This window comes from Myotis nattereri (assembly GCF_964212035.1).
Source record: "Myotis nattereri genome assembly, chromosome: 16".
In the NCBI taxonomy this organism is placed as follows: domain Eukaryota; kingdom Metazoa; phylum Chordata; class Mammalia; order Chiroptera; family Vespertilionidae; genus Myotis; species Myotis nattereri.
The window spans coordinates 27,951,471-27,975,025 of record NC_138091.1 but is presented as its reverse complement, the minus strand read 5'-3'; the positions used below and the strand labels follow the sequence as shown (position 1 = coordinate 27,975,025).

At 53.9% G+C, this 23,555-nt stretch overlaps 1 protein-coding gene across 2 annotated transcripts in view; it reads left to right on the top strand.

Annotated features, from left to right (window-relative positions):
- Nucleotides 1-23,555, top strand: part of RHBDL3 (rhomboid like 3) — a gene marked incomplete at both ends in the record, with an annotated part of 46,598 nt that overhangs the window by 5,790 nt on the left and 17,253 nt on the right. For both annotated transcript variants that reach the window (XM_081109904.1, XM_081109903.1), the window contains 4 exons: nucleotides 10,241-10,399; nucleotides 14,447-14,671; nucleotides 18,181-18,329; nucleotides 21,676-21,788. In XM_081109904.1, the coding sequence (XP_080966030.1) occupies nucleotides 10,241-10,399; nucleotides 14,447-14,671; nucleotides 18,181-18,329; nucleotides 21,676-21,788 (646 nt within the window). The remainder of the gene's footprint in view (nucleotides 1-10,240; nucleotides 10,400-14,446; nucleotides 14,672-18,180; nucleotides 18,330-21,675; nucleotides 21,789-23,555) is intronic.

Genomic DNA, 23,555 nt, shown 5'->3' with positions numbered 1-23,555 from the left:
GCAGGTTCAAGCTCAGTTCAGGAGGCAACCAGTCGATGTGTCTCTTTCACACTGATGTCTCTCCCTCTCCTTCTCCCCCTCCCTCTCCCTCTCCCTCTCCTTTCCTTACCTCCCTCCCTTCCACTCTCTAAAAATCAATGGAAAATGTATCCTCGGGTTAGAATTTTTTTTAAAAAAAAAAAAAGAAAAGAAGAAACACTTCCTTTATACATTGTTTGAGAAATGTTATCATTTGGAAAATTTCTTTAGGTGGTTGGGTGTATTTCAGCTTTTTCTCTGTTCCACTGATATTCACAATTTCTCTCAGGTAATGTACCTTTTCATTATTGCTTTATATGTGTCCTGTAGCTTTCCTACAAGCTCTTTTTGATAGTCTTACTCCAGTCCCTTCCTGAACTCCAGGGAGGTGCCCTCAAGGATCCAAGGTCAAATAGCAGGTCAGTGGCAGATGTGGGACCAGAGCCCAGTAAACCCCCAAAGGGCTTCCGGAGTTGGAAAACCATTTCCAGCTTACCCTTAAAAATGCTTTCAAGATCTGCAAGTGTTTAATGAGCAGAAGGGTTCGTAGCCGAGTTCTGTTAATTCACACAACACAATTGCTTTCAAGCTCAAACAAGCAAGAGGCAAAAGGAAGAATTGAAAGTGACTTGATTGTGTCTCTCTTTTTCCCTTCCCATGGGGAGCATGCATTTCCCAGACCCCCCAAAAAGACTCCCAACTTTGCTGATCTCCCAGAAGGATAGTGGGCCAGTCTTAATTATCCCACCACAATTACAAATCTATGTATATATAGTATACTATATACCCTAGTTTGCAAATAGAGCAGGGGAACAGACGAACAACTAGTCGCTATGACGTGCACTGACCACCAGGGGGCGCGTACAGAACATGGCAGGCATTAGCCACAGCAGGATGGTGGGGCAGGTGAGCGGGGGCACCAGACCAAGGCAGGGTGCCGGTCGCTGTCATCAGGGCAAGCCTCTGGTGGTTACTGAAAACTCTTTGCTCCAGCATACCACGGTCCTGGCCAGCACTCCCACCTTGCTGCCTGTGCCAGCGCTGTGCCATCAGCAGGTGTGAACGGCGGCTGCCGGTCCCAATCACCCCTCAGGACTTCACCTCCCCCTGCTCCTGAGGGGCCATCAGGGCCAGCAAAAACCTCTTGCACCAGCTGCTGCAACGGCCCCGCTTGCACCTGCTGCCAGTGCCAGAGACGCCACGCGCACCCACTGTTGGTGTGCACCCACTGTTGGCACCCGGTGTCAGTCCCGATCACTCGGTGCCATCAGCTGGTGCAAGCAGCGGCTGCCGGCCCTGATCGCCCCTGAGGGCTTCTCCACCTCCCCCTGCTCCTGAGAGGCAATCAGGGCAGCAGGTGCCGCTTGGGCCCCAATTGCACTATCATCGGGTGCAAGCAGGGCAGGGTCAGCGCCATCAGCGAGTGGGAGCGGTGGTGGCGGGAGTGGGGCTACTGGCAGACAGGGGACTGGGGGCCGCAGCGGGAGGGGCTGGACAGAAGCACAGAGGATGGGCCAAGACCTGCCCCTGTGCCCATTGCAGCCTCACAGTCCACAGTTCCTTTCAAGGTGCACGAATTCGTGCACTGGGCCCCGAGTGTGAATTATAAATGTGTAACTACCAGAGCACGGTGCTGCTTAGATGGGCTGCCCATGACAGATCCCTGGATTTGGAGTCAGGTAGACCTGAGTTCAGGCCTTACTGACTTTGTGATGGGGAGCAAATGACATTAGCTCTCTGAGCCTCAGTTTCCTCTCCTTAAATGGAGACAATCATCTTTAACTCCCGGGCGACTGTGGGAATTAAGAGAAAGCTGATGCCCTAACCAGTTTGGCTGAGTGGATAGAGCATCAGTCTGCGGACTCAAGGGTCCCAGGTTCGATTCCGGTCAAGGGCATGTACCTTGGTTGCGGGCACATCCCCAGTAGGGGGTGTGCAAGAGGCAGCTGATCGATGTTTCTCTCTCATCGATGTTTCTAACTCTCTATCCCTCTCCCTTCCTCTCTGTAAAAAATCAATAAAATATATTTTTTTTAAAAAAAAAAAAAGAGAGAGAGAGAAAGCTGAAACTCTCTTCCCAATGCCTGATAACCAGTAGTCAGCCCCTCACACCCACTTCCCCCTCTCCCTGCCTGCTGCTCCCCCTGGACTCCTGCATTATGGCGGTGACTCGGCTTCAGTCCCCAGGCAGCTGGGACATGTGACGGCTGGCCCTGGATGAGTCAGCGTGGGCATTATTACTGCTGCTCTTAGCGACCCAAGAGGCCTGGCTTTGAGTCACAGCTGTCATCTCAGAGTCTGAACCTCCAAGGGCTTCTGTGGGGAGAGGACTCTGGAGGAGGAGAAGCAGGGTGGAGAGGGGCGGCCTGGTGGGAAGGTGGCCCCCTCCCCCATTGCCCACCCAACCCCAGCTTCCTGTATTCCAGGGGAAGTCTGAGCTCTTCTTCCCCTCAAGACCCAGGTGTGGAAAGAGCTGGGGAGCCCGAATGTCCAGCTGCTCAGCCTGAATTCAGGTCAGGATGCTTTATTCTCTGCTGAAGGAAGGGGGTTCTAGCTTCTCCCCTTCTGGGAGAAGCCCCTTGAGAGGGATGAGCTGCCTCCCTGCAGATTCCTCACGTGGCTGAGAGAACAGGAATAATGTAGCTGGGAATCCTGGAATCACCATTCCCAGCCCCAGCTGGGAGCAGGCCAGGTGATGCCCCATTCTACTCTCCAGGAGTGCCTTTGGGCAAGTCACTGATCTCTGCCCACCTCAGTTTCTGTTTCTGTTAAATGGGACTAATCACATTTACTATAGGATTGGTGTGAGAATAGAAGTGATAAAATACGTGCCCTAGTCAGTTTGGCTCCGTGGACAGAGCGTCGGCCTGCAGACTAAAGGGTCCCGGGTTCGATTCTGGTCAAGTGAATGTACCTCTGTTGCAGGCTCCTTCCTGGCCTAGGCCCTGGTCAGGGCGCGTGCAGGAGGCAACCAATCAGTGTTTCTCTCTGTCTTTCCCTCTCTTTTCCACTCTCTCTAAAAATCAATGGAAAAATGAGGATTAAAAAAAATAAAAATACTTGTGAAAATCAGTATTTCTGAATCAGGGGGAATGGTGGGAAGTGGTTTTTTCTCAGAGGTGAATTATGATCCTCATTGGCAAGGAAGGAAAACTGCTAGAGAAAGGAGCTAGTTCCATAACCTCGCCTCCTGACCCCTGACCCCGGCAGCTGCAGGCCTGGACGTCATTTATGGGGCTGTAAATATCCGTGAATGGGCTGGAGTTCCCTGGTGGGCTCTGGCTGTTGGGTGGGATGCTGTGCTGAGCCATAAACCCCTGGGCAGCCTCGTTAATTCTGCTCTGCTTAGAAGCCGGCTAATGAGGCAAGGAGCCAACAGATGAGCCACAGTGACCCCCACCTCAAGTCGGGAGGGCAGCTGCCTGCACCTTGCCCTGTCCCAGCACACATGCCCTGGGGTCATTTCCTAGGACTCCTTCTGTTTCTGTCCTGGAGGACAGAGGAGAGAGAGTATGGCTGCGGATAGGAGCCTTCTGAGGCTCTAGGTCCCAGCCTTCCAGACCCAAGACTCCTTTGCCATGATGGCACCACAGGTGCTGCCTTTGGGGTCCTTGAGAGTGCCCACACTCCTCATTCAGATCCAGGGCCTCTCTAGGTGCAGGACAGGGAGAGGGTCCTCCCAGGAGAGAGACGGGAATTCAAGTGTTGGGAGCTGGGACCGGCCGTATCGTTGTCCTGGGAATGCAGTTTGGGTACATCACACATGCAGGAGAGATATAAAATACAGTCGGGCCTTGACTTACGAGTTTAATTCGTTCCGAACCGAGCTCGTTAACTCAAATTACTTTGTCAACTCAATGCAAAAAATCGGCCGAGAGACAGCTGGTATCTCAAAAAACTTGTTAGTTGGGACACTCGTAAGTCAAGGCCCCGCTGTAGATGTGTTCCTTTCTCCTCGGCTTCTCTGCTGCTGGGTACATTCTAAAGCCTTGGCGGGACTTGCTGGCCTGTGGCGGGAGGGGAGGCGGTGCCGCTGTCCTGGGTGCTGAGCAGGCAGACCCCAGCTGGTGCGGGCTGTTCTCTGGGAGCTGATCAACGGCCCATTCGGCCAGTCCAGGCAGTCGGGCAGTCCCTGATTCCGCGGCCTCTCCTGGGGCTGGCATTGCCCTCCACCCTCTGGCTGGGACCGGGTCTAACTGCTGGAGGAGCCCAGACACAGTGTCAGCTGCCGTGAGGGCCTGTGCCACTCAGGAGATGGAGGCAGAGGCTGATTTGGAACCACCAGCCAAGGGGCCAAGTGTCACAGAAGGGGGAAATGCCTCGACTGTGGACGCATGCATTTCCCCAGAGTGTTCCATGGAGTGTTGCTGTGAAAAAAATGCTGTGATCCAGTACGTTTGGGAAATGCTGGGTTGAGCAAAATCAGACAGGTTTCTCCATTGCAAACCTTCCAGAGCCCTTGGTTTGGTTTCTGCATCATGCCCTTCCAAGACAGTTTCCCAAACTTACGGAGCCACAGAACCCTTATTTCATGCACCATCTGGGGCCTGGTGTTCCACAAAACACACATTGGGAAACCCGGGGCCAGTTGTACTTCATATAACTGAACAGGGCAGAGGAAAACAAGGAAGAGCAAGGCTGGAACCCCCAACCCCCAAGGAGGAACCTGAACTGTCTTCATTTTGAGCAGTAACTTGCTTTGTGATGTTGAGCTCGTTTCTGTTGCCCTCTGCTCTGGTGTGCCCATCCATAGCATGAGCGTGATGCCTGGCATGTAGTCAGTTCCTAGTAAGTATCTGTGAAATGAACCAACAAGAGGATTGAACTGGGGTCCCCCAAACTCTTTAGCTACAGCGCCCTAAGGATGGGGCAGTGCAGCCTCTGGGCCCCTGCACCTGGGTGTCTGTCCATCTGCATGTCCCTCTGTCCATACTTGGCCATCTCAGCTCTCCCTTGCAAAATGGAGCCCACAATAGCATCTACCTCATAGGGCTGTGGAGGGTTTTAATGGGGGGACTGTATAATTTATCATCTAGATTGGGGCCATTTTGAGAGGGAATGGGGCTCTGTGAACAATCACGCTCAGACAGTAGGGACAAGCCAGGACTGTCCCAGGCCCACCAGGACACGGGGTGAGGCGAAGGTGCAATGAGGCAGTGCCTGTTGTCTAGCGGGCATTCCATACGCACAGCGCTGCCTGTGCTGTCCAACCAGGTGGCATGCAGGAGGCCAGCACACAGATCACTCACAGTGGGGCGGCCCTAGCTGCGAGGGGGCTGCTCAGAACCCCTTCTCCACTCCTCTGTGCCTCAGAGGTCCCACAGCCCCAGAACCCTGCAGAGAAGCTTGAAAACTCCCTGGATCAGGGATGAGGAGAGGGTCTTCCGGGAAGACAGAAGGAAATTCAAGTGCAGACACAGAGTTGTCCTGGAAATGCAGTTTGTGCAGCTCACACACCGGAAGGTTCTTCTCAGCCCTCCTGGACCAGCGCTTATGGTTCCCTGACCTGCTGCCCCTCTCAGCAGTGTCACCAGGTGACAACACAGACCTCATCCGCGCCCCTGCCTGGTCCTAATTCCAAATTTCCTATCACCCCTGACTTTGCAAGGATGCAGAATAGATCAGCTGCCCCTATGGGCTGGATGGGGTTGGATGGGCCCCCTACATCTGGAGAAGGCATGATCAATGGAGAAGCGATGGCAGTGTGCCTAGGGATCTGCCCAAGATGGCACAGCAAGGGAGGAGGGGTTCCTTCTGGGACTCGCCCCACCCCTTGCCCCATAGAGGGGGACAGACCCCAAAGTGTCAGTAGTACAGAGGGAGCCCTAGCCGGTTTGGCTCAGTGGATAGAGTGTCGGCCTGCAGACTGAAGAGTCCCAGGTTCAATTCCAGCCAAGGGCACATGCCTGGGTTGTGGGCTGGATTCCCAATAGGGGGCCTGTAGAAGGCAGCTGATCAATGATTCTCATCATTAACATTTCTAGCTCTCTCTCCCTCTCCCTTCCTCTCCGAAGTCAATAATAATAATGCAGAGGGAATTTGGTGGGTCCTTTTCCCAGCCTAGGTCATAAGTGCACTAGGAAGGGGTCCAGGTGGGAGTTGGGATGCACGGCAGGCACAGCCTGTGTGAGGCCCCCGGCTGGGGAAAACTGGCGATTTAGAGGATTAAGGGGCCAGAGGGCTGGGTGCTGGTGGGATTAAAGTCCCCTGGAGCCTCTCCCCACCGCAGCTCTTTTCAAGGCTGAGGCAGGTTGGAGGGGCCCCTCACTGTCTTTCTCCCTCCTCTGGCCAGCATCCTCCACTCAGGCTGAATGTGGGCTTGGCCTCCCCCGCCCTCCATAGCACTGGGCCCTATTCAGGAGGCAGCTGCCAGGATGCTCCCCACTCCTGACGCCCCGCTGGGCCCCTGCCTGCGGTCCATTCACAGCCTCATTCACCAGCCCCAGTCAGGCTGCCTCCAACCGACTCATCCCGAGAGCACCCCGCTGCCGAAAGTGGGTGAATGCAGGGCCTGGGACTCCCGGGACAGAGAGCTTTGGGGCCTTGAGCGCACTGTTAACAAGGAAATTTCATTTGTAGGGTTTGTATCCCCAAAAGCTCCAAGCCACGGGACTGGTATGTTCTCATCGCCCATAGCTTGCCTTGAGGGAAGGGTGTCCCAAGGGCCAGCCAACCCCCATCACAGGGGTGCTCCCTGCTTTGCTGTGAATGGGGCAGTTGGAGCTGGACATCGAGTCTCTGTGACCCTGGGTCCTGGAGAGTGTTGGCCTGCCTTTGCGTCAAACCACCATGACCCGAGGGGATGTGACCCTGCTTGACAGGTGACTATGGCTCCAGCAAGTTACCCTAAAGTACACAAACCAGTTAGTGGCAGAGACAAGAGTAGGATTTTGCCTTGCGCCTTGCAGACTCCTAAGAAGCTCTGAGCTGCCTTCCTGGGCAATGGGATCTACCTCCTTCCTTTACACATCCTCTCTCAGGCTTTCCCTATGTCTCTTCTCCCTTCGTCTCCCTCTCTCTGCCTCCCACCTGCCCCTGTGCCCACTGCCCACTGTCAGCCTCTGCTCTTGTCCTCATCGTCCCTGGTTCTTGGCAGGGGGCGGGGGGGGGGGGATGGAAGGTGCTCTGTGTACATTTGTGGAGCCCAAGCAGCCGCCCCGCCCCTGCCTCTCCCTCCCCACTAGTGAGCCTCCTGCATCCCTGAGGCATCATTATTAGGGTAGTGATGACCCCATTGTCTGGCCTGTCTGGCCCTGGCACTGAAAGGTAGGGTTTTGGCAGAGAAGGGAGGCTGGGCCTGATTCCAGCTCATCCTCTGCAGTCTGGAGCCTGTAATGTGCTTGGGGCAGGACTGGCAGGCCTTGGTGGGGGGTGGGGGCTTGGGGAGCCCTAGGGCAGCCCCTGTCACTAGGACAACAGCAGGGAGCCCTGGAGGGGGAGGAGGAGGGAGCAGGTGGTCCTTTGTCTGGAGCTGGAATGAAGGAGAGAGGCCCTTGTCTGATCTCAACCCCTTCACCCCACTGCCCCCACCCCCAAGCCTATAGGCAGCCCCTGAGAAGGGACTGGTATCTCTGCTCCCATGAAATGCAAGGCCGTCGGGCTTCCTCCCCCTCAGCTGAGGCAGGAGACTCCATGCTGTGTGCAGGCCACTGCCCCCCTGCAGTACTCATGGGGTGGGAGTGGAGGATGGATTTTCCCAGGACTCAGGCCTGCTTCTGAACCCCGCTGTCATCCCGCGTCAGCCCACCCAGCGTGGGAGTCATGTGGAGCCAGGCCAGGCTGGCCAAGGAGACCCTCCCTGGCTGACACTGCCACTTCGCCTCTCCAAGCTTTACTTCCCTGTCTGAGCAATAAGAAAGTCAGAACTGTTACTTTGGTTAAAAAATATATTTTTATTGATTTCAGAGAGGAAGGGCGAGGGAGAGAGAGAGAAACATCAATGATGAGAGAGAATCATGAATCAGCTGCCTCCTACACACCCCCACTCTGGGGATCAAGCTCACAACCCCGGGCATATGCCCTGACCTGGAATCGAACCGTGACCTCCTGGTTCATAGGTCGATGCTCCACCACAGAGCCACGCCAGGCCTGGCAGAACTGTTGCTTTTTGAGGCTCCTTCCTGCCTTAAACATCTCTGTTTAGAGTGGGCCTGTGAGACTCCTAGAGCCCCTCCCCTCCTGGGTCAGCACTCACCTCTTTGATCCTTAAATGTTGCTTCTGAGCAGCAGGGCAGCTCTGGTGGCCAGTGGTGAATAGAGGCAGCAGGAAGCTGCCTGGGTGTGGAGCCCTGGCTCTGCTGACTCCTGGCACTGTGCTCATTTTCCCGTGCCTCTGTTTCCTCATCTGTAATATGGGGATGATAATAGGACCTATTTCATACAGTTGTTGTAGGAAGTCCAAGAAATTATATACATAAGTGCTTACAGCTGTATTTGGCCCCATGAAAACACTCAACACGTTTTAGGTATGTTTATTCTTTTCCTTTAAATTGATTTTAGAGAGAAAAGCATCGATGTGTTGTTCCACTTATTTATACATTCATTGGTTGGTTGTTGAACGTGCCCTGACCGGGAGATTGAACCCACAACCTTGGCAGTCAGTCTAACCCACTGAGCTGCGTGGCCTGGGCCTCGGCATTTTTATTCTTAGTCTTTATGGGCTGGGGTAGCTGAGTTTCCGCAATGCTCTCTCGTGTGAACCACAGTGTGTCGTCTCTGAAAGCTGGTGTTTGGGGTGGAGGGTGGGGACCCGCACTCTTAGGCAGGCCTCCTTCGGCAGGGCCTCACTCGTTCAGTTCTGGGGGGACCGAACTAGCCCATGACTTGTGACTCTTGCCTATTTCGCCTGGCTTGCCTGAGAAATGCTGCACTGAGAAGCAGCCTTCCTAAGATAGTCGTCATTGGCCTTATCAAGAAAAGGGGGAAACGTGGATCTGCTCTTCTGGGTTCCCCTATCTGTCTCTGTGTCTGTCTGTCTATCTGTCTCTCTCTCTCTCTACACACACACACACACACACACACACACACACACACACACACACACACACACTGCCGAGTCTGATTGCCTTCAGCAATCTCAGTAACCCATGCAGCCTCTCCAGGATGCAGTGAGCTCATGTGGGGAGGGGCTTGTGAACAGGCAAGCCGTCCCCAGAGTTAGCGTCAGTTCCTAGCAGGGTGGGTGCTGTGGGGGGGACACTGGGTGGGTTCTTCGAGGAAAGGGGGGCTATGGAAGAGGGGCAGAAAGGTTATGGATTCTCCGGGAGAGATGAATAAGATCCTTTTCTAACTGAACTGATGGGACTGTCCTTGGGAAACTGGCACCCATCTCTTCATCCGGACCTCCCCTGTGCATTTACCGCACAAATCTTTATTGAGTGTGGATTCCGCCGGCTCGATGCTAAGCACGGGGATATGTTGTGATGCTGCCGTCAGGGAACTGGCAGTCCAGGAAGGAGTCGAAAGGAGACAATTACAGAGCTTTGCGGGGTGGGCGCTGGAGGTCTGTCCCAGGCGCAGACGTATCTACGAGGAGCCTTTCCGGAGAGGGGACATCCAGTGAGCTGGGAAGGGTGAGTCGGAGGCGAGGGAGAAAGGAATCCTGGGCGGAGGGACCCATGTGTGCAAAGCTGCAGAGGGCAAAAGGGTGATGCCAACAAACAAACAAATCACAGAGCACAGAGCCTTTGGGAGCCCTGCCCTGGCCTGAGGGGGTAGGGGGGTGACTCAGAGGGAGCCAGCAGCCACCTGCAGGGTTGGCAGGCTGTGCTCCCTGCTCCCAGGCCTCGAGCATTCCCCACTGGAGTCCCTCTGGCCCAGGCCCCAGAAGTTCCTCATCTTCCTCTGCTCATCCATCTCCTTTTCATTCCTGCTTTCCTCGTGTCTAGAGTCAGAAGTAAAGGCGGAGAGAAGGGAGTTTAACCTCTCTGAGCCTCAGATTCCTTGTCCACACACCAGACGCTTGGATTAGTGGATCTCGAAGGTCTCCAGGGCCTTCTAGGATTTTCCGTGACTGTCCAAGCTTTGTGTGGATGTTCCCCTCGGGGGCCTTGGCAACATCCCAGACCCCACCCGGCCTCTGTTGGCAGAGTTCTGGGGACAGGAGCCGGGGAATGGTGATGGAGATGGGGTACCTGTGGCAGAGCGAGAGGGGGCCAGAGCCCACTGACACCTCCCCCCCCCCCGCACCCCCCCCCCCCGCTTGTCTGTGCTTCTCCTGTAGTGTGACCCTGGGAACACCGGCTACATCAGCTCAGGCAAGTTCCGCAGCCTCCTGGAGAGCCACAGCTCCAAGCTGGACCCGCACAAAAGGGAGGTGCTCCTGGCTCTGGCCGACAGCCACACCGATGGGCAGATCTGCTACCAGGACTTTGTCAACCTGGTGAGCACTCTGGGGCCCTTGCTGTTGGGAGGGGCCTGTCCAGGGGTTGTGGTTTAGCGGACCCTTTTGGACAATTAAAGGGATCTCTTGGCCCAGAGCACTGAAAAAGTCCAGGCTTGAGCCAGGTATCACCGAGGCCCTGGTTTCTCTTTGCCTCTCAGCTCTGCCTTCTCATCCTCTGAGAAGCCGCTGGCCATTCCAGCCCCTCCCATCGAGGCAGCAAGTGGCTGCCGCTGTTTCAGCGCCCACACCCTCAGGCCTCACCATGCAGGAGAGGAGAGGGGCTCCTGGTGGTAGCTCCCACACAAGCGGTTTGTTTCCTCCCTCCCGTGGGCCCAGATTGGGTCAGTGGGGATGTGTTGACTGACTCGAACCAATCAGTGCCCACCTCTGGAGCTGGGAGTGGGCTCCCTGCCACTGAAACCAAGTGCTGGGAGTGGGCGGCAGGAGGTCGTTGAGCTGGGAGTGGGCTCCCTGCCACCGAAACCAAGTGCTGGGAGTGGGCGACAGAAGGTCGTTGAGCTGGGAGTGGGCTCCCTGCCACCGAAACCAAGTGCTGGGAGTGGGCGGCAGGAGGTTGTTGTGGCAGGAGAGGAGCTGGGGAGCAGGTGTCGGGAGGCTCAGGCCAGACCTCTCCAGGAGCAGTGGGGCACAGGAGCTCGGCAGACCTGCTGGCAGACGCCCTGGCTTGTGGGGGGGACTGGGGACAAGAGCCCGTGAATCCTGCCCACTGCTCTGACTGAGAGTAGGGACTCCCTCCTCTCTGCTCTGAGGGTTACTGCTGTGTTATTATTGGGGTGAGATTGGAGTGGGGTCCAGTGGGGTTCAGCAGGAAGCATGTTACCTGCCACGGGATGGTTGGAATGTCAGTGGACTCTACATGAACTAACAGGATGAATCCAAGGCTGGAGTCTGGCCTTGGTTTCCCTATTGAAATGGGTGGGGACGTCAGCTCTCTTCTGTCACTCATTGAGTTGAGGGGTGAGACAGTGTCCTCTCTTCTGTCACCCGCTGGTGCCAGTGCTGGGGGAGCCAGTCCCACTCAGACCTGTACTGTGCCAGGTGGGCTCTCTGATGTGGACACCCAGCTTTGGACCTGCTTTAATTGCCTCTCGGCTGAGGGCCTGCCTTTGCCTAGCGATTACAGGGAGCAGCAGTAGGGCTTTTGGGTTCCACTGCTGTTCAGAATGGACCCAGGGAGCAGGCCTTGTAGAGGGCAGGGGTCAGAGCTGAGCTACAGGAGAAGGGGCAGCCGCGATTCATGGGGCAGGCAGTGGAGGTGAGCCCTGGGACTTAGAGCCCAGCTGTGCCACCAAAGACCAGGCCACAGGCTTGAGCCTGCACAGGCTCATCCACAGCCCAGCGCAAGCACGTCTGCTGCATCCCCTGCTCAGTCCAGGGCAGCACGAGGGCCTGGCTGGGCCCGGCAGATGCTTCTCTCCAGCAAGGGGTCTGTGGGGCCCTCTGTGAACTCACAGCCACAGGGGACTTGTCACTGTTGGGATTTCTGTCAGTTCAGAGCTGGAGCGGCCAGCTGGAGCCTGGGTTCGTGTGAGCTGGGCTGTCCTGGGGACCAGGACTAAGAGGAGGTCACCAGCCGGGAAGCTCTGGGGAGGGCAGAGAGCTCAGGGCCTGGAGTCAGGCAGACCTGGGTCCCTCTCCTGGCTCTGCCTGTGCCACTCACTGCGAAAGATCTTCTGAGCCTGGATTTTACCTCCTTCGGGGTCATTGCAAGGTTTCAACGAGGTGAAATATATGAAAGACTTTGTTGTCTGTAGTATTCTTCCAGCAGGTAAACTCTGCCTCCTTCCTGAACCTTCCTCATCCCAACCCCCACAGTGCTTTGCCAGGTCTCTCTTGATTGATTGATTGAAGAGAGAAACGTCGACCTGCTGTTTCACTTATTTACGCGTTCATTGGTTGATTCTTGTATGTGCCCTGACCGGAGATTGAACCCACAACCTTGGCTTATGGGGACGATGCTCCAACCAAGTGACCTACCTGGCCAGGGCGCCAGGCTTCTCTTATAGCACAGACCACATTGCGTCCCAGCTGAGTGTCCAGGGTGGTCACGTGAGGACGTGCAGGTTGTGTTCTGTCCAGGATGCCTGGCAGAGGGGAAAGTGGGGCCTGGAATCTGGCATGGGCTTTGCTCCCCCAGGCCTGGAAGGGGTGCAGCCACCTGGAGGGAGTGGATCCCTATCTACTTGGCAGGAAAGTGCCAATTACCTGGATTCCAGAGGCAGGCAGATCTGGATGTGAATCCTGACTCTGATTTCCTAAGGATGGGTCTTTGAGAAATTACTCTCCAAGCTCTGGTCCCCATCTTTATGACGTGGGGATAATTCTAGGCACCAGATAACTAAGATGACACCCTCTTTTGCTGCTGTTTATAACCTGTCTCTCCTTATAAGTTCCGTGAGGCCCAAGACCATGGTTCCTCCTGCTCCCAGCATAGTGCTAGGCACACCAGGGGAGCTGATGAGTGGGGAGTAGGTGCTCACCGTGCTGCTGTGCTCAAGCTGAGCCCGACCCCGCACGGTCGTCAGGGTGTGACTGCGGGTGTGTTTGTGAGTGTGCATGCAGTGCACGCCCGTGTGCATATTCCCACTCGGAGACTGAAAGAGAGGGTGGTAAGTGTGGCTACAAAATACTGCACACTGGGATCCTGTCTTGGGCTTACCGTGTACCTGGAGCCCCAAGCCCTGCCTGCATTTACAGAACTCCTGAGCCAGTAGGAAGGACCAGACCCGAGCTTTGTAGGTATGGAGGGGAGGAGAATAGGGAATCTTTGGAAGGGCTTCCTCTGGGAAGGCCTGCTGGGGCTTTAAGCCAGACTTTAAGGTAGAGGCAGCAGAATCCAGGAGGGAAAGGCTGCAGAGGGAGGCTCATTCCACCGTTTGGTCTGAATGCAGATCCTCCAGCTTCCTTCCCCCGACAGGGCTTCAAACCCCTGTGCTTGGTCTGCCTGGTGCACCTGGCCAGCCCTCTCTGGACTCCTGCCTCCGGGTTCAGCCTCTTGTCCACCGCCGGGCCCACAGTCCCAGGAATATGCTGCTAATCCCCACCCCAGCTGCTGTGGAACAGCCACCCAGGCAGTGCTGTGGGCTCTGGCGTTGGGAGGACTCAGTCTCTAGGACATCTCCTCGTAATCAAGGTCTAGAATGTGGTCGTGGAGGGCAGATGAGAGGCAACAGAGGCCTTGGGGCTGGACGTCAGCAGGCTGCTCTGATCTCTGGGAGCCAGGCTGACTGCTGGGTGAGCAGCCAGGGCTCTACTGTGCCGGGCAGCCTCAGGCTGCCAAGGCAGGGTCAGCCCTTAGGCAGGTTCCATGGCCAGTCACCTGAAGGTACTCGGGAGTGGTGACCTTCCACAGGCACAGCTTTGGGTTCTGGGAGAGTCAGCAAGGGCTGCCCAACCCTTCCCACACAAATGTGTATGAGGACACTAAGTCTTTCTCACCCTCCAGCTCTCACTCAGATATCACCTCCTCCAGGAAGCACTCCCTGACCACATCGAGACCAGGTTGGACTCCCTCCCATGTGCTCCTGCAGCAGCCCTGACTCTGAACTGTGATTGCTGGTTACTTATCTGTCTCGAGCTCCACTGTATCCCCTGGGCCTGGCAATGTGCCTGACACATAGTAGTTGCTCAGGCAGTTGTGATGGATGGATGAGAGATGGGGGGGATGGAAGGAAGGTACTGTGACTATATGAATACAGGCTCAGGAGCCTTACAGGGTGTGAACTGGATGGGTCCTAAAAACTCTCTATGCTTTGGTTTCCACATCGAGCAAAATGGAGATATTCATAGGCCTTATGTAACAGGTAGACTGACTGCAGCAGATGAACCAACAAATGGTGAAGTGCTTAGAACAGCCCCTGACCTGTAAGAGCTCAGTGAATAGTGCTTCTGGTGAGCTATTGTAGAACATAAGAAAGGTGGGATCGGGCCTGGTTAAGCCTAAGGATTGTGCTGGCTGGGAAATGGGTCGGGGCTCCGGAGACCCTGGTTCTGACCCTGCCCCCCACCCTGTTTCCTGTGCAGATGAGCAACAAGCGGTCCAACAGCTTCCGCCAGGCCATCCTGCAGGGGAACCGCCGGCTCTGCAGCAAGGCCCTGCTGGAGGAGAAAGGGCTGAACCTCTCCCAGCGGCTCATCCGTCACGTGGCCTACGAGACCCTGCCCCGGGAGATTGACCGCAAGTGGTACTACGACAGCTACACCTGCTGCCCCCCACCCTGGTTCATGATCACCATCACCCTGCTGGAGGCAAGGACAAGGATGGGGAAGGGCCGCACGGCCTCAGCACAGCCAGGGCGAGAGGATGTCTGAGATCGTGAGGGGCAGGACAGCATCTTCTCCACCAAAAGCCGATGGTTGAGGGAGGAGCCAGTAGCAGTTGTCATTGCAAGTCCAGCCCCAGTAAAGGGCTTGCAGTGTAGTCCTATTTCCTGGACCCCAAAGATCTTCCAAAGCTTCTTACTTCAAGCAGTAGTCACTGCAGCAAAATCCCCATGTGACCAGCCCAGCTAAACAGTAACAACAAAAACAATGTAATAAGTTCACCGATTTGGGGGAGTTAGTCAGGCTAACTCACGAAAACCAATTTATTTTAGTTCCTCCCTGAGTGAGTAATGTGGACAGGTCATTTGCCCCCCTGGAACTCCATCCTCAGCCTGGGAAGCAGGAATAAGCAGGCCTGCCCTCCTTCTCCCGTAGGCCCCCTCTTGAGCCAGAGAATGGAACACAAAAGCCTCCCACAAATGCATATGGGAGTGTTTCTGAACAGGTAAATGTGGACTTAACACATTTTGAAAGAGCAGCCTCCCCTTAGGGAATCATCCAGACCCATTGTTATTCTAAAAGTCTCCTGCTTCGATATCAACAGAACCCAGATACCCTTTTCTGAATCAGGGCCCATGCATGCGTGAGGAACTCTGAATTCTGTGGGCTGTTCAGCCTAAGAACCCGTGGGCCCCCCCTACCCACCCCACCCACCCCTAAATGGATGCTCGGCTTCCCTTTGGCGTTTTATAATCTTCACCGGTTTCTCTTCCAGAGCCACGGGCCTAATTACCACCCCTGCATATGTTCTTGCAAAGTTCCTAATCAGACGGCAGGATCGTTAAGCTTCATGGCATTCTTCTTTTTTCCTAAATGAGAATAGCTGGTCTGCAGGCCCAAGGCTTCTTCCAAGTTCACGTTGAAATTGAGATTTTTTTCTGAGATATTCTTGGACTCCTTCTCCAAATGCTTACTGTGTCGGTCTATTTATTAACTTCTATTTGAGGACCAATAATAACGAGATGCCTTGGAAGCTGTATTTGTTGCCAGGCCACCCGCATCCTGTTAGGTGGACAGAACGGCTCCCCAGAGAGCCCAGGGGAGTCCCGCTGCTGGCGGGCCTGAGCCAGTCCAGGCTCCACCCAGGAAGCCCTAACCCGACGCTAATTACAGCTGCCTTCCCGAATCGCATGCTGGCACCCGGCGGGGCCTCCTGTATTTTATCTCTAAGCCAGTGGCTCTCAACCTTCAGGCCCTTTAAATACAGTTCCTCATCTTGTGACCCAACCATAAAATTATTTTCGTTGCTACTTCATAACTGTAATGTTGCTACTGTTATGAATCGTAATGTAAATATCTGATATGCAGGATGGTCTTAGGTGACCCCTGTGAAAGGGTCATTTGACCGCCAAAGGGGTCGCGACCCACAGGTTGAGAACCACTGCTCTAAGCCTCATCACTACCCTGGAAGTGTAGGCATTCATATCCCCATTTCCAGGTCAGGGAATCGAGAACCAGAAAATGTAAATCATTTGTCCAAGGTTATCCAGAGAAGCCAGATTTTGTGTCCAGATTGTTTTCAAATTTCCATAAGCCTCGGCTATGTAAACTCAAACCACCATCCTAGAAGAAAATGTTGAAATAACTGTTTCAAAGCCCTTGTACAAAAGCCCAAGGCTCTTTGTTTTAAATACAGTTCTAGATACCCAGTTTTCTGATTCCATAACAGAGAAAATAGAAGGGACCCACTATTAACCAGCAATAAAAAGTAAGAACCTGACCTGGCTGGTTTGGCCCAGTGGATAGAGTGTCGGCCTGGGGACTGAAGGGTCCCAGGTTTGATTCCAGTCAAGGGCACATGCCTGGGTTGCAGGCTCCATCCCCAGGAGGGGGCATGGAGGAGGCAGCCAATCAGCGATTCCCTCTCATCATTGATGTTTCTATTCCTCTCTCCCTCTCCCTTTCTCTGAAATCAATTTAAAAAACATTTAAAAGTAGACCTGTGTCTTTTTTGTTGTTGTTCGTTTGTTTTTTGTTAATCCTCGCCTGAGGATATTTTTCCATTGATTTTTAGGAAGAGTGGAAGAGAAAGGGAAAGACAGAAAGAAACATCGATGTGAGAGACACCGATTGGTTGCCTCCTGCACGAGCCCTGACCAGGGCCCAGGCCAGGAAGGAATCAAACCCAGGACCCTTTGGTCTGCAGGCTGACGCTCTACCCAATGAGCCAAACTGGCGAGGGCTAGCCCTGAGTCTTAAACACAAGAATTTGGGGCCATTTAGTTGTAGGAGGGAAGCCCCATCAATTGCTGGAGAAGACATCACTCCCGGTGCCCAGCTCTGTACCTGAGGCATCCTTAAGAGATTATGCACATGCCTGATTAAGAACATAGGGACATGAATGATGCATTTTAGAAAGAGTTCCAGAAAAAAAATAGTTAAATACCCTTTTAGGGCTTACGTTAGTGTGCTGTAGTCATTTGCATAGTCTGCTTATGCAGGGTGGTGGTGAGGATGCAGAGAAATTGGGACCCTTGTGCCCTGTTGGCCGGAGTATAACATGGTGCAGCCGCTATGGGAAACAGTATGGCGATTACTCAGAAAATTGAACAGAATTACCACGTGATCCGGCAATTCCACTTCTGTGTATATACCCAAAATAAATTGAAAGCAGGGACTCAAGGAGATATTTGTACACCCGTGTTCATAACAGTATTATTCACAGTAGTTAAAATGTGAGGCAACCCAAATGTTCATCAACAGATGAATGATAAGCAACACGTGGCTTACTCATACAATGGGAACGTTACGCGTCCTCAGAAAAGGAAGGACATTTTGGCCTAATCAACAACATGGATGAACCTTGGTGACATTATACTAAGTGAAATAAGCAGAAGTCGAGTTACCTAGAGTAGCCAAATTCATAGAGACAGGAAGTAGAATGGTGGTTGCCAGAGATGGGGAAAGGAGAATGGGAGGCTAATGCTAAATGGCTACGAAGTTTCAGTTTTGCAAGGTGAAAAGACTTCTGTGGGCGGATGGTGGTGATGGTTGCCTAACAATTTAAATGAACTTCATGCCACTGAACTGTACACTTAAAACTGATTTAGACGGTAACTTGTATTTCTGTGTATTTTACCATAGGTGTTTTTTTTTAAATCAACTTGTGTGGCATTGCCTTATCCCCCAGATGGGTATGTTCTTTATTATTGGGATTAAAGTTTAAAGTCCTCCAAACCCTTCCTGCTTAGCCCCAAGGAAGTGTGGGCCGAGATCATGTGACCATGTTGTGAATAGCTAAGGGAAAATAATCAAACAGAAGTGGGGTGGAGATGGTTGAAGGTGAGGCTGAGCGCTGGCCGCGGGGGAGTCCCTCATTCTCTGAGAAGGAAAGATGACAACTTCCAGCAAGGATTCCGAGTGTTAGCACCAGAGGGTTCCTGGGCAGTTTTGCACTTGGTAATGGGCCCCCTCCATCCTGTGCTTCCACCTAGGTGGCCTTTTTCCTCTACAACGGAGTGTCACTGGATCAGTTTGTGCTGCAGGTGACCCACCCCCGGTACCTGCAGAACGCACTGGTTTACCACCCACAGCTCCGAGCACAGGCGTGGCGCTACCTGACGTACATCTTCATGCACGCGGGGTGAGTACCTGTCTTCTTTCCCTCTATCAAGAGTCCCTATGGAAGAAGAAGTAGCCCCGATAGCCTGGATTGAAATATAGTTTTTAGTTTGTCTCCCTGGACACAGGATTTGAGGTGACTTCTTGAAACTCATCTAATACCAAAATATATGAGTTATCGGGAGTGTATGGGAAAGGGGAAATACAGAGAGTAAAATGCTCACATCCCACAGTGAAATCAGCACAAACATCCATAGCATGTGAGTCTATGTACTTGCTAGAGGTCGGTTATAAACTTCTTCTGAGCTTCCTAGTGGCCAAAGCAAAGAGGGAAATGTGGTCAGCTGCCAGATTCATTGTCCGTAAACTGTTGTGTGTGAGTGCCCCCACCAGTGAAATCAAGGACAGATTTCTTGAAACTGCCGTCTCCCCAGAGTGCTCTCCATACATGGTGTGGGTCTTCTTGAGGAATTTGGCAATACTTACTGTTCTGTTTACAGAGCCTTGTGGCCTCGTTTAGGGCTGGAGAGCAGTCAGTTCTCCCTGGTGCCTCTTACCCAGGATCAGGCCAGGTGACTACCCAGGTCCAATTCCCTTTAAAAGCGCTATCTTGGCTGGAGACTGTTTTTACGTAGTAGAAATGCTGAGTTGGAAAAGCAGAGTCCCTGAACCCCGACGTCTGTGGTGTCTTCTACAGCCTCTCCAGGGAGAGAAGCAAAGGGGCTCACTGTTAGTCTGGGGCAGCCCTGGGGGATGCCTGTCCCTGGGGTTGGACGTGGAAAGAGGATCGCTCTGGCCCCCGAGGCTCCAGCACTCTTGTTCCTCGGCGGAAAGACCCACAGTGGCCAAGAGGGAGCCCCGCTGTCAGCCACCCTTCCTGCTGAGCCTCTAAATGGCACCAGTGCCAGCCCCTGATTGGCTGCACCTGCTGGGGAGGGCTTGGGTGAGGAGACTTTCTGATGGTTCCGATGGACGCCTCCACGCTGAGCCAGAGGGGACTGTGCCGCAGCTGTTGGCCTTGCCTGCTGTCCCAGGCTTTGATCTCACAGGGCTAAGGAGCAGAGGGAGGGAGGCGTGTCATGTATCAGTCTTCTCGTGAGTCAAGATTTGGAGGCAACAGGAAGCAGGGACGTCCCTGGCCAGGCCCAAGCCCGTGGGTGCACGTGGGTTGAGACTATCTGCCTTATTCGCAGGACCGCCCTCTGGCCTCCCCTGATCCCATGAGATAAGGAGGGAGAATGGACAATGTCTCCAAGGCCTCCTTGTCCATTCTTTGCCTCCAAGAGCTGAAAGGCCGGAGTGGCCAGAGCACAGATGCTCCCCCCGGAGGCACAGGGATGGCCTCGAGCCTTTCTCTGGCCGTTGCTTCTCCTGGAGCTACGCCTGTCCCAAAGAGCCCTGGGAGGATTCTCCAGGCCTGTGACCTTGAGGGAGGGGCTCCTGGCTGGTGCCACAGGAGACAGGAGATAGGGAGAGCTGGCCAGCATCTAGGGAAAGCCCGCAGGGAGACCCATTACTCAGGGACACACTCCAGCCCATGAATTCAGAAGTCACTATGGTTGAGCCCGGCTGGCATGGCTCAGTGGTTGAGCGTTGACCTATGAACCAGGAGGTCATGGTTTGATTCTCGGTCAGGGCACATGCCCAGGTTGCATGCTCGATCCCCAGTGTGGGGCGTGCAGAAGGCAGCCGATCAATGACTCTCTCATCATTGATGTTTCTATCTCTCTGTCCCTCTCCCTTCCTCCCTGAAATCAATAAAAATACACTTTTTTTTTTTTTTAGTTACACTGTACTAGGATAGAATGAACCACCTCAGTAGCTTCTGAGGCTAATACATTTCTATCACCACAATTACTTTAGCAAACCTGGTTCCCTTCACTTTAGAAATACACTTTTTAAAAAAGAAATCACTGTGGTTGAGAAGAAGGAGGTCGGATTGGGAGGCAGGAGCTCTGGGCTCTCCTCACCTGGCCTCTTCTAGTCTCAAGTTCTGGGCTGTACACCAAGGAGGCGGGAGCAGAAAACCTCTGAGGTCTCTCTGTCTATGAATCTGAGGCTACGACCCAGCTCCTTTTCAGCAAATTTTTCTGACATTCCTAATCTAGGGTCCTTTGGCTGGCACAGTCGGGGGGTCGGGGTGGGGAGCCACAAGATTGCAGAGATGGTGGGAATTTGGGAACAGAGCCTGACCTGAGTCATGTGCTGCCTCACAGGCACCCTCCCGGATTGGCAGATACCCGAGCCTGCAGGCCAGGCAGCATCCAGACCCCTTGTTACATGCTCTGTTACCCTATAACTTACGCTTCCCCAGGGAGCTGTCCAGCTGCTCAGTTTATATGAGATAATGGATGTTAAAGTGCTTTGTAAACTTGAAAGCATACACCAATGTAATAATAGTAATGTTACGATATTTTCTAGTGACATGCACTCAGCTAGACACCATTTAGCAACAAGATCTGGTCACATGATAGGGTAAAAAAAAGGCAGAAACCCTAACCCTGAGAGTTTCAGGCAGAATGGGTCCCCGCCATCAGGAGGGAGAGGCCTCCCCCGTGAGATGTTAAGTGATAACTGAATTACTAAGCTCGGAGACACATCTCTGACGCTTGCACTTGTTTTGAAAACACCTCTCTCTTTATTTTCATTTTTTAATGTATTTTTATTAATTTCAGAGAGGAAGGGAGAGGGAGAGAGAGAGAGATAGAAACATCAGTGATGAGAGAGAATCATTGATTGGTTGCCTCCTGCATGCCCCACACTGGGGATCAAGCCTGCAGCCCAGGCATGTGCCCTGACTGGAAATCGAACCGTGACCTCCTGGTTCATAGGTCGACGCTCAACCACTGAGCCACGCTGGCCAGGCAACATCTGTCTCCTTAAATATCAGTAGCTCTTATAGATACAATAGCAAGCCAGCGTGCCCTCGGGACCTGGTGAATGGAGCAGGGCCTGCACATCAGAGACCTGGGCTGTGCTACCAACCCGGTCACGAACCAGCTGAGTGACTCTAAGCTGGTCAGTGCCCCTCTCTAAGCCTTGGCTTTTCATGTGTCAGCCAATGGGGTTGCTGGGTCTTGACCACAATTAGCCTCTCACTGTGGCCAGTGCAGACACTGCCAGTTACCACCCAGGCCCTGCACGTGTTCTCGCCTCAGGTGGCGGGAAAGGTGTGGAAGGAATGCTTTTTCCAAGACGATCTGTCTCTTTTGTGACTCCTGCCCCCACCATCCCAGACCATGAGTTCCTCAAAGGCAAGGTATAGGGTCTTGCTTACTGCTGGACCCCCAGCATCTTGGCACACAGTGTTTGTCAAATAAACGAATGGGTGACTGGATGAATGAATGGGGTGTGGTCTCTCCATACAGGATAGAACACCTGGGCCTCAATGTGGTGCTGCAGCTCCTGGTGGGGGTGCCCTTGGAGATGGTGCATGGAGCGACCCGCATTGGGCTGGTCTACGTGGCTGGTGTGGTGGCAGGTAGGCAGGTGGGCTCTCTGACTATAGGAGAAACCTCCCCAGGGTGGCTGGGACTCCCCATGGGGTCAGGCAAGCCCCAGGCTTTCAGAGGGCCCAGGACCCTCATCACCAAAGCTCCTGACTATTAGGCTTGCTCTCCAGACAAATCTCCCCCCCTCCTTGGGGAATCTAGAAAGGGGCCTGCCACCCAGAGAAGGAGGCATTTGACGGCAAGGGAGAGGAGAGCACAGGATTTGGAACACCATGTTGCAGCTGTGTGAGCTTGGGGAAATTCCTTAACCTCTCTGGCCCCATTAAGCATTAAGCGTGAACTAATAAGATCTGCCTGCAGGGCGTTAGGAGTGAGGTGACACATGGAGTGACAGTGTTACATAAACTGCAAGGGCACAGTGAGATCCCTGTAGGGACATCCAAGGTGTGGGGGAAGTGAGGTGCCTCCCTGGCCAGGCCAGTCCTTGTCCCCAAAGGCAGATCTTGCCTCTGCTCAGCTGGTCACTGTCCCCTTGATTGACTCACCACTGACAGGAGAGAATCTGGCCTGAAAGGTGGTAAGCATCCGTGCCAGCCCAGCCATGAGTCTGGGCCCCCACTGACTTGGCTCACGTGGCAGGTGATCATGGCCTTGCGCACAGGGCAGCCTGAATGCCCCCTTCCCTCCGCAGTGCGGGGTGAGGCGGGCCGGGGTGAGCTGAGGAGAGCAGAGCAGGCTGTGCAGGAAGCATCTGCACCAGCTGGGCCTCCGAACAGAGCAACCTCTCCCATGATGTTCCCAACTTCATTGCCGGATTTTTTATAACAAGGTTTGCCGCCTCAGCTCTTCACCTTGACAGCTGAGCCCAAGGGAGCTTTGTGTGTGTGTGTTTAAGTAAGATCTTAATCCTTCCTGAGGAGCATTAAGCTTGTCATCAGGAGAGTGGGGCACCGTCAGCCTTGTAAACAACATGCAGGCAGGGACTCCAGGAATAACTGAAGTGGCTTCAGGCATCGAAAGGGGAAGGGTCTCACGCCTGCCAGGCAGGGCCAGTCTGCCGGTTCCTGAACCCTCAGCCTGGATGTTGGTCCAGTGCCGGCTCCTTCGCTCCTCCGTGAGCTGCGGTGAAAGCCGTGGGTACCTTGGACAGCACCCACGCCCGCTTGGCCCAGAATCCGGCACCTCCCACATCCTTGTGCGAAGGTCTAATGAGCACCTCTGTGCTCTGTGCTAGACTCACTCAGCCACCCACGCACCCCCCGAGCCTTGACATCTGGGGATTTATAGCCACACTTTCCAGACCTAGTGCTCAGAGACCCAGATGGTTAATGATGAGGAACAGGAAAGACACTCAGACACTCGCAGTCAGTAGTCGAGGAGATGGGAGAGCCAATAACCCAGAAGAGAGAAAGATTCCAAATGACTCACGCCCCACCAAGACCAGACGACGCACAGCGGGGAGACAGTGCAGGTATCTTCGCAGCAATGCCCGTGCAGAGCGGGACGGTGCACAGACAGAGGGGGAGCTTGCCAGCTAAATACGAGGTGTGGGGCTGTCACCAAGCAATGATGTGTGCTGTTCTGAGTCATCGCTCAGGCTCAAGGGCACTTTCGTCACACCACGTCATGCTATTTATCTCCTAGATTGATCTGACTGATCTGCCCGTACCCCTCCCTTCCTCTCCGCTCAGAAAGGGGATCCATTCACAGACAGCTAGACCCTGACCGGACAGCCAGTAATCAAGTGCCTGCCCTACAGGCCATATTTTATTCAATCCTCACAAAAAGTCCATGAG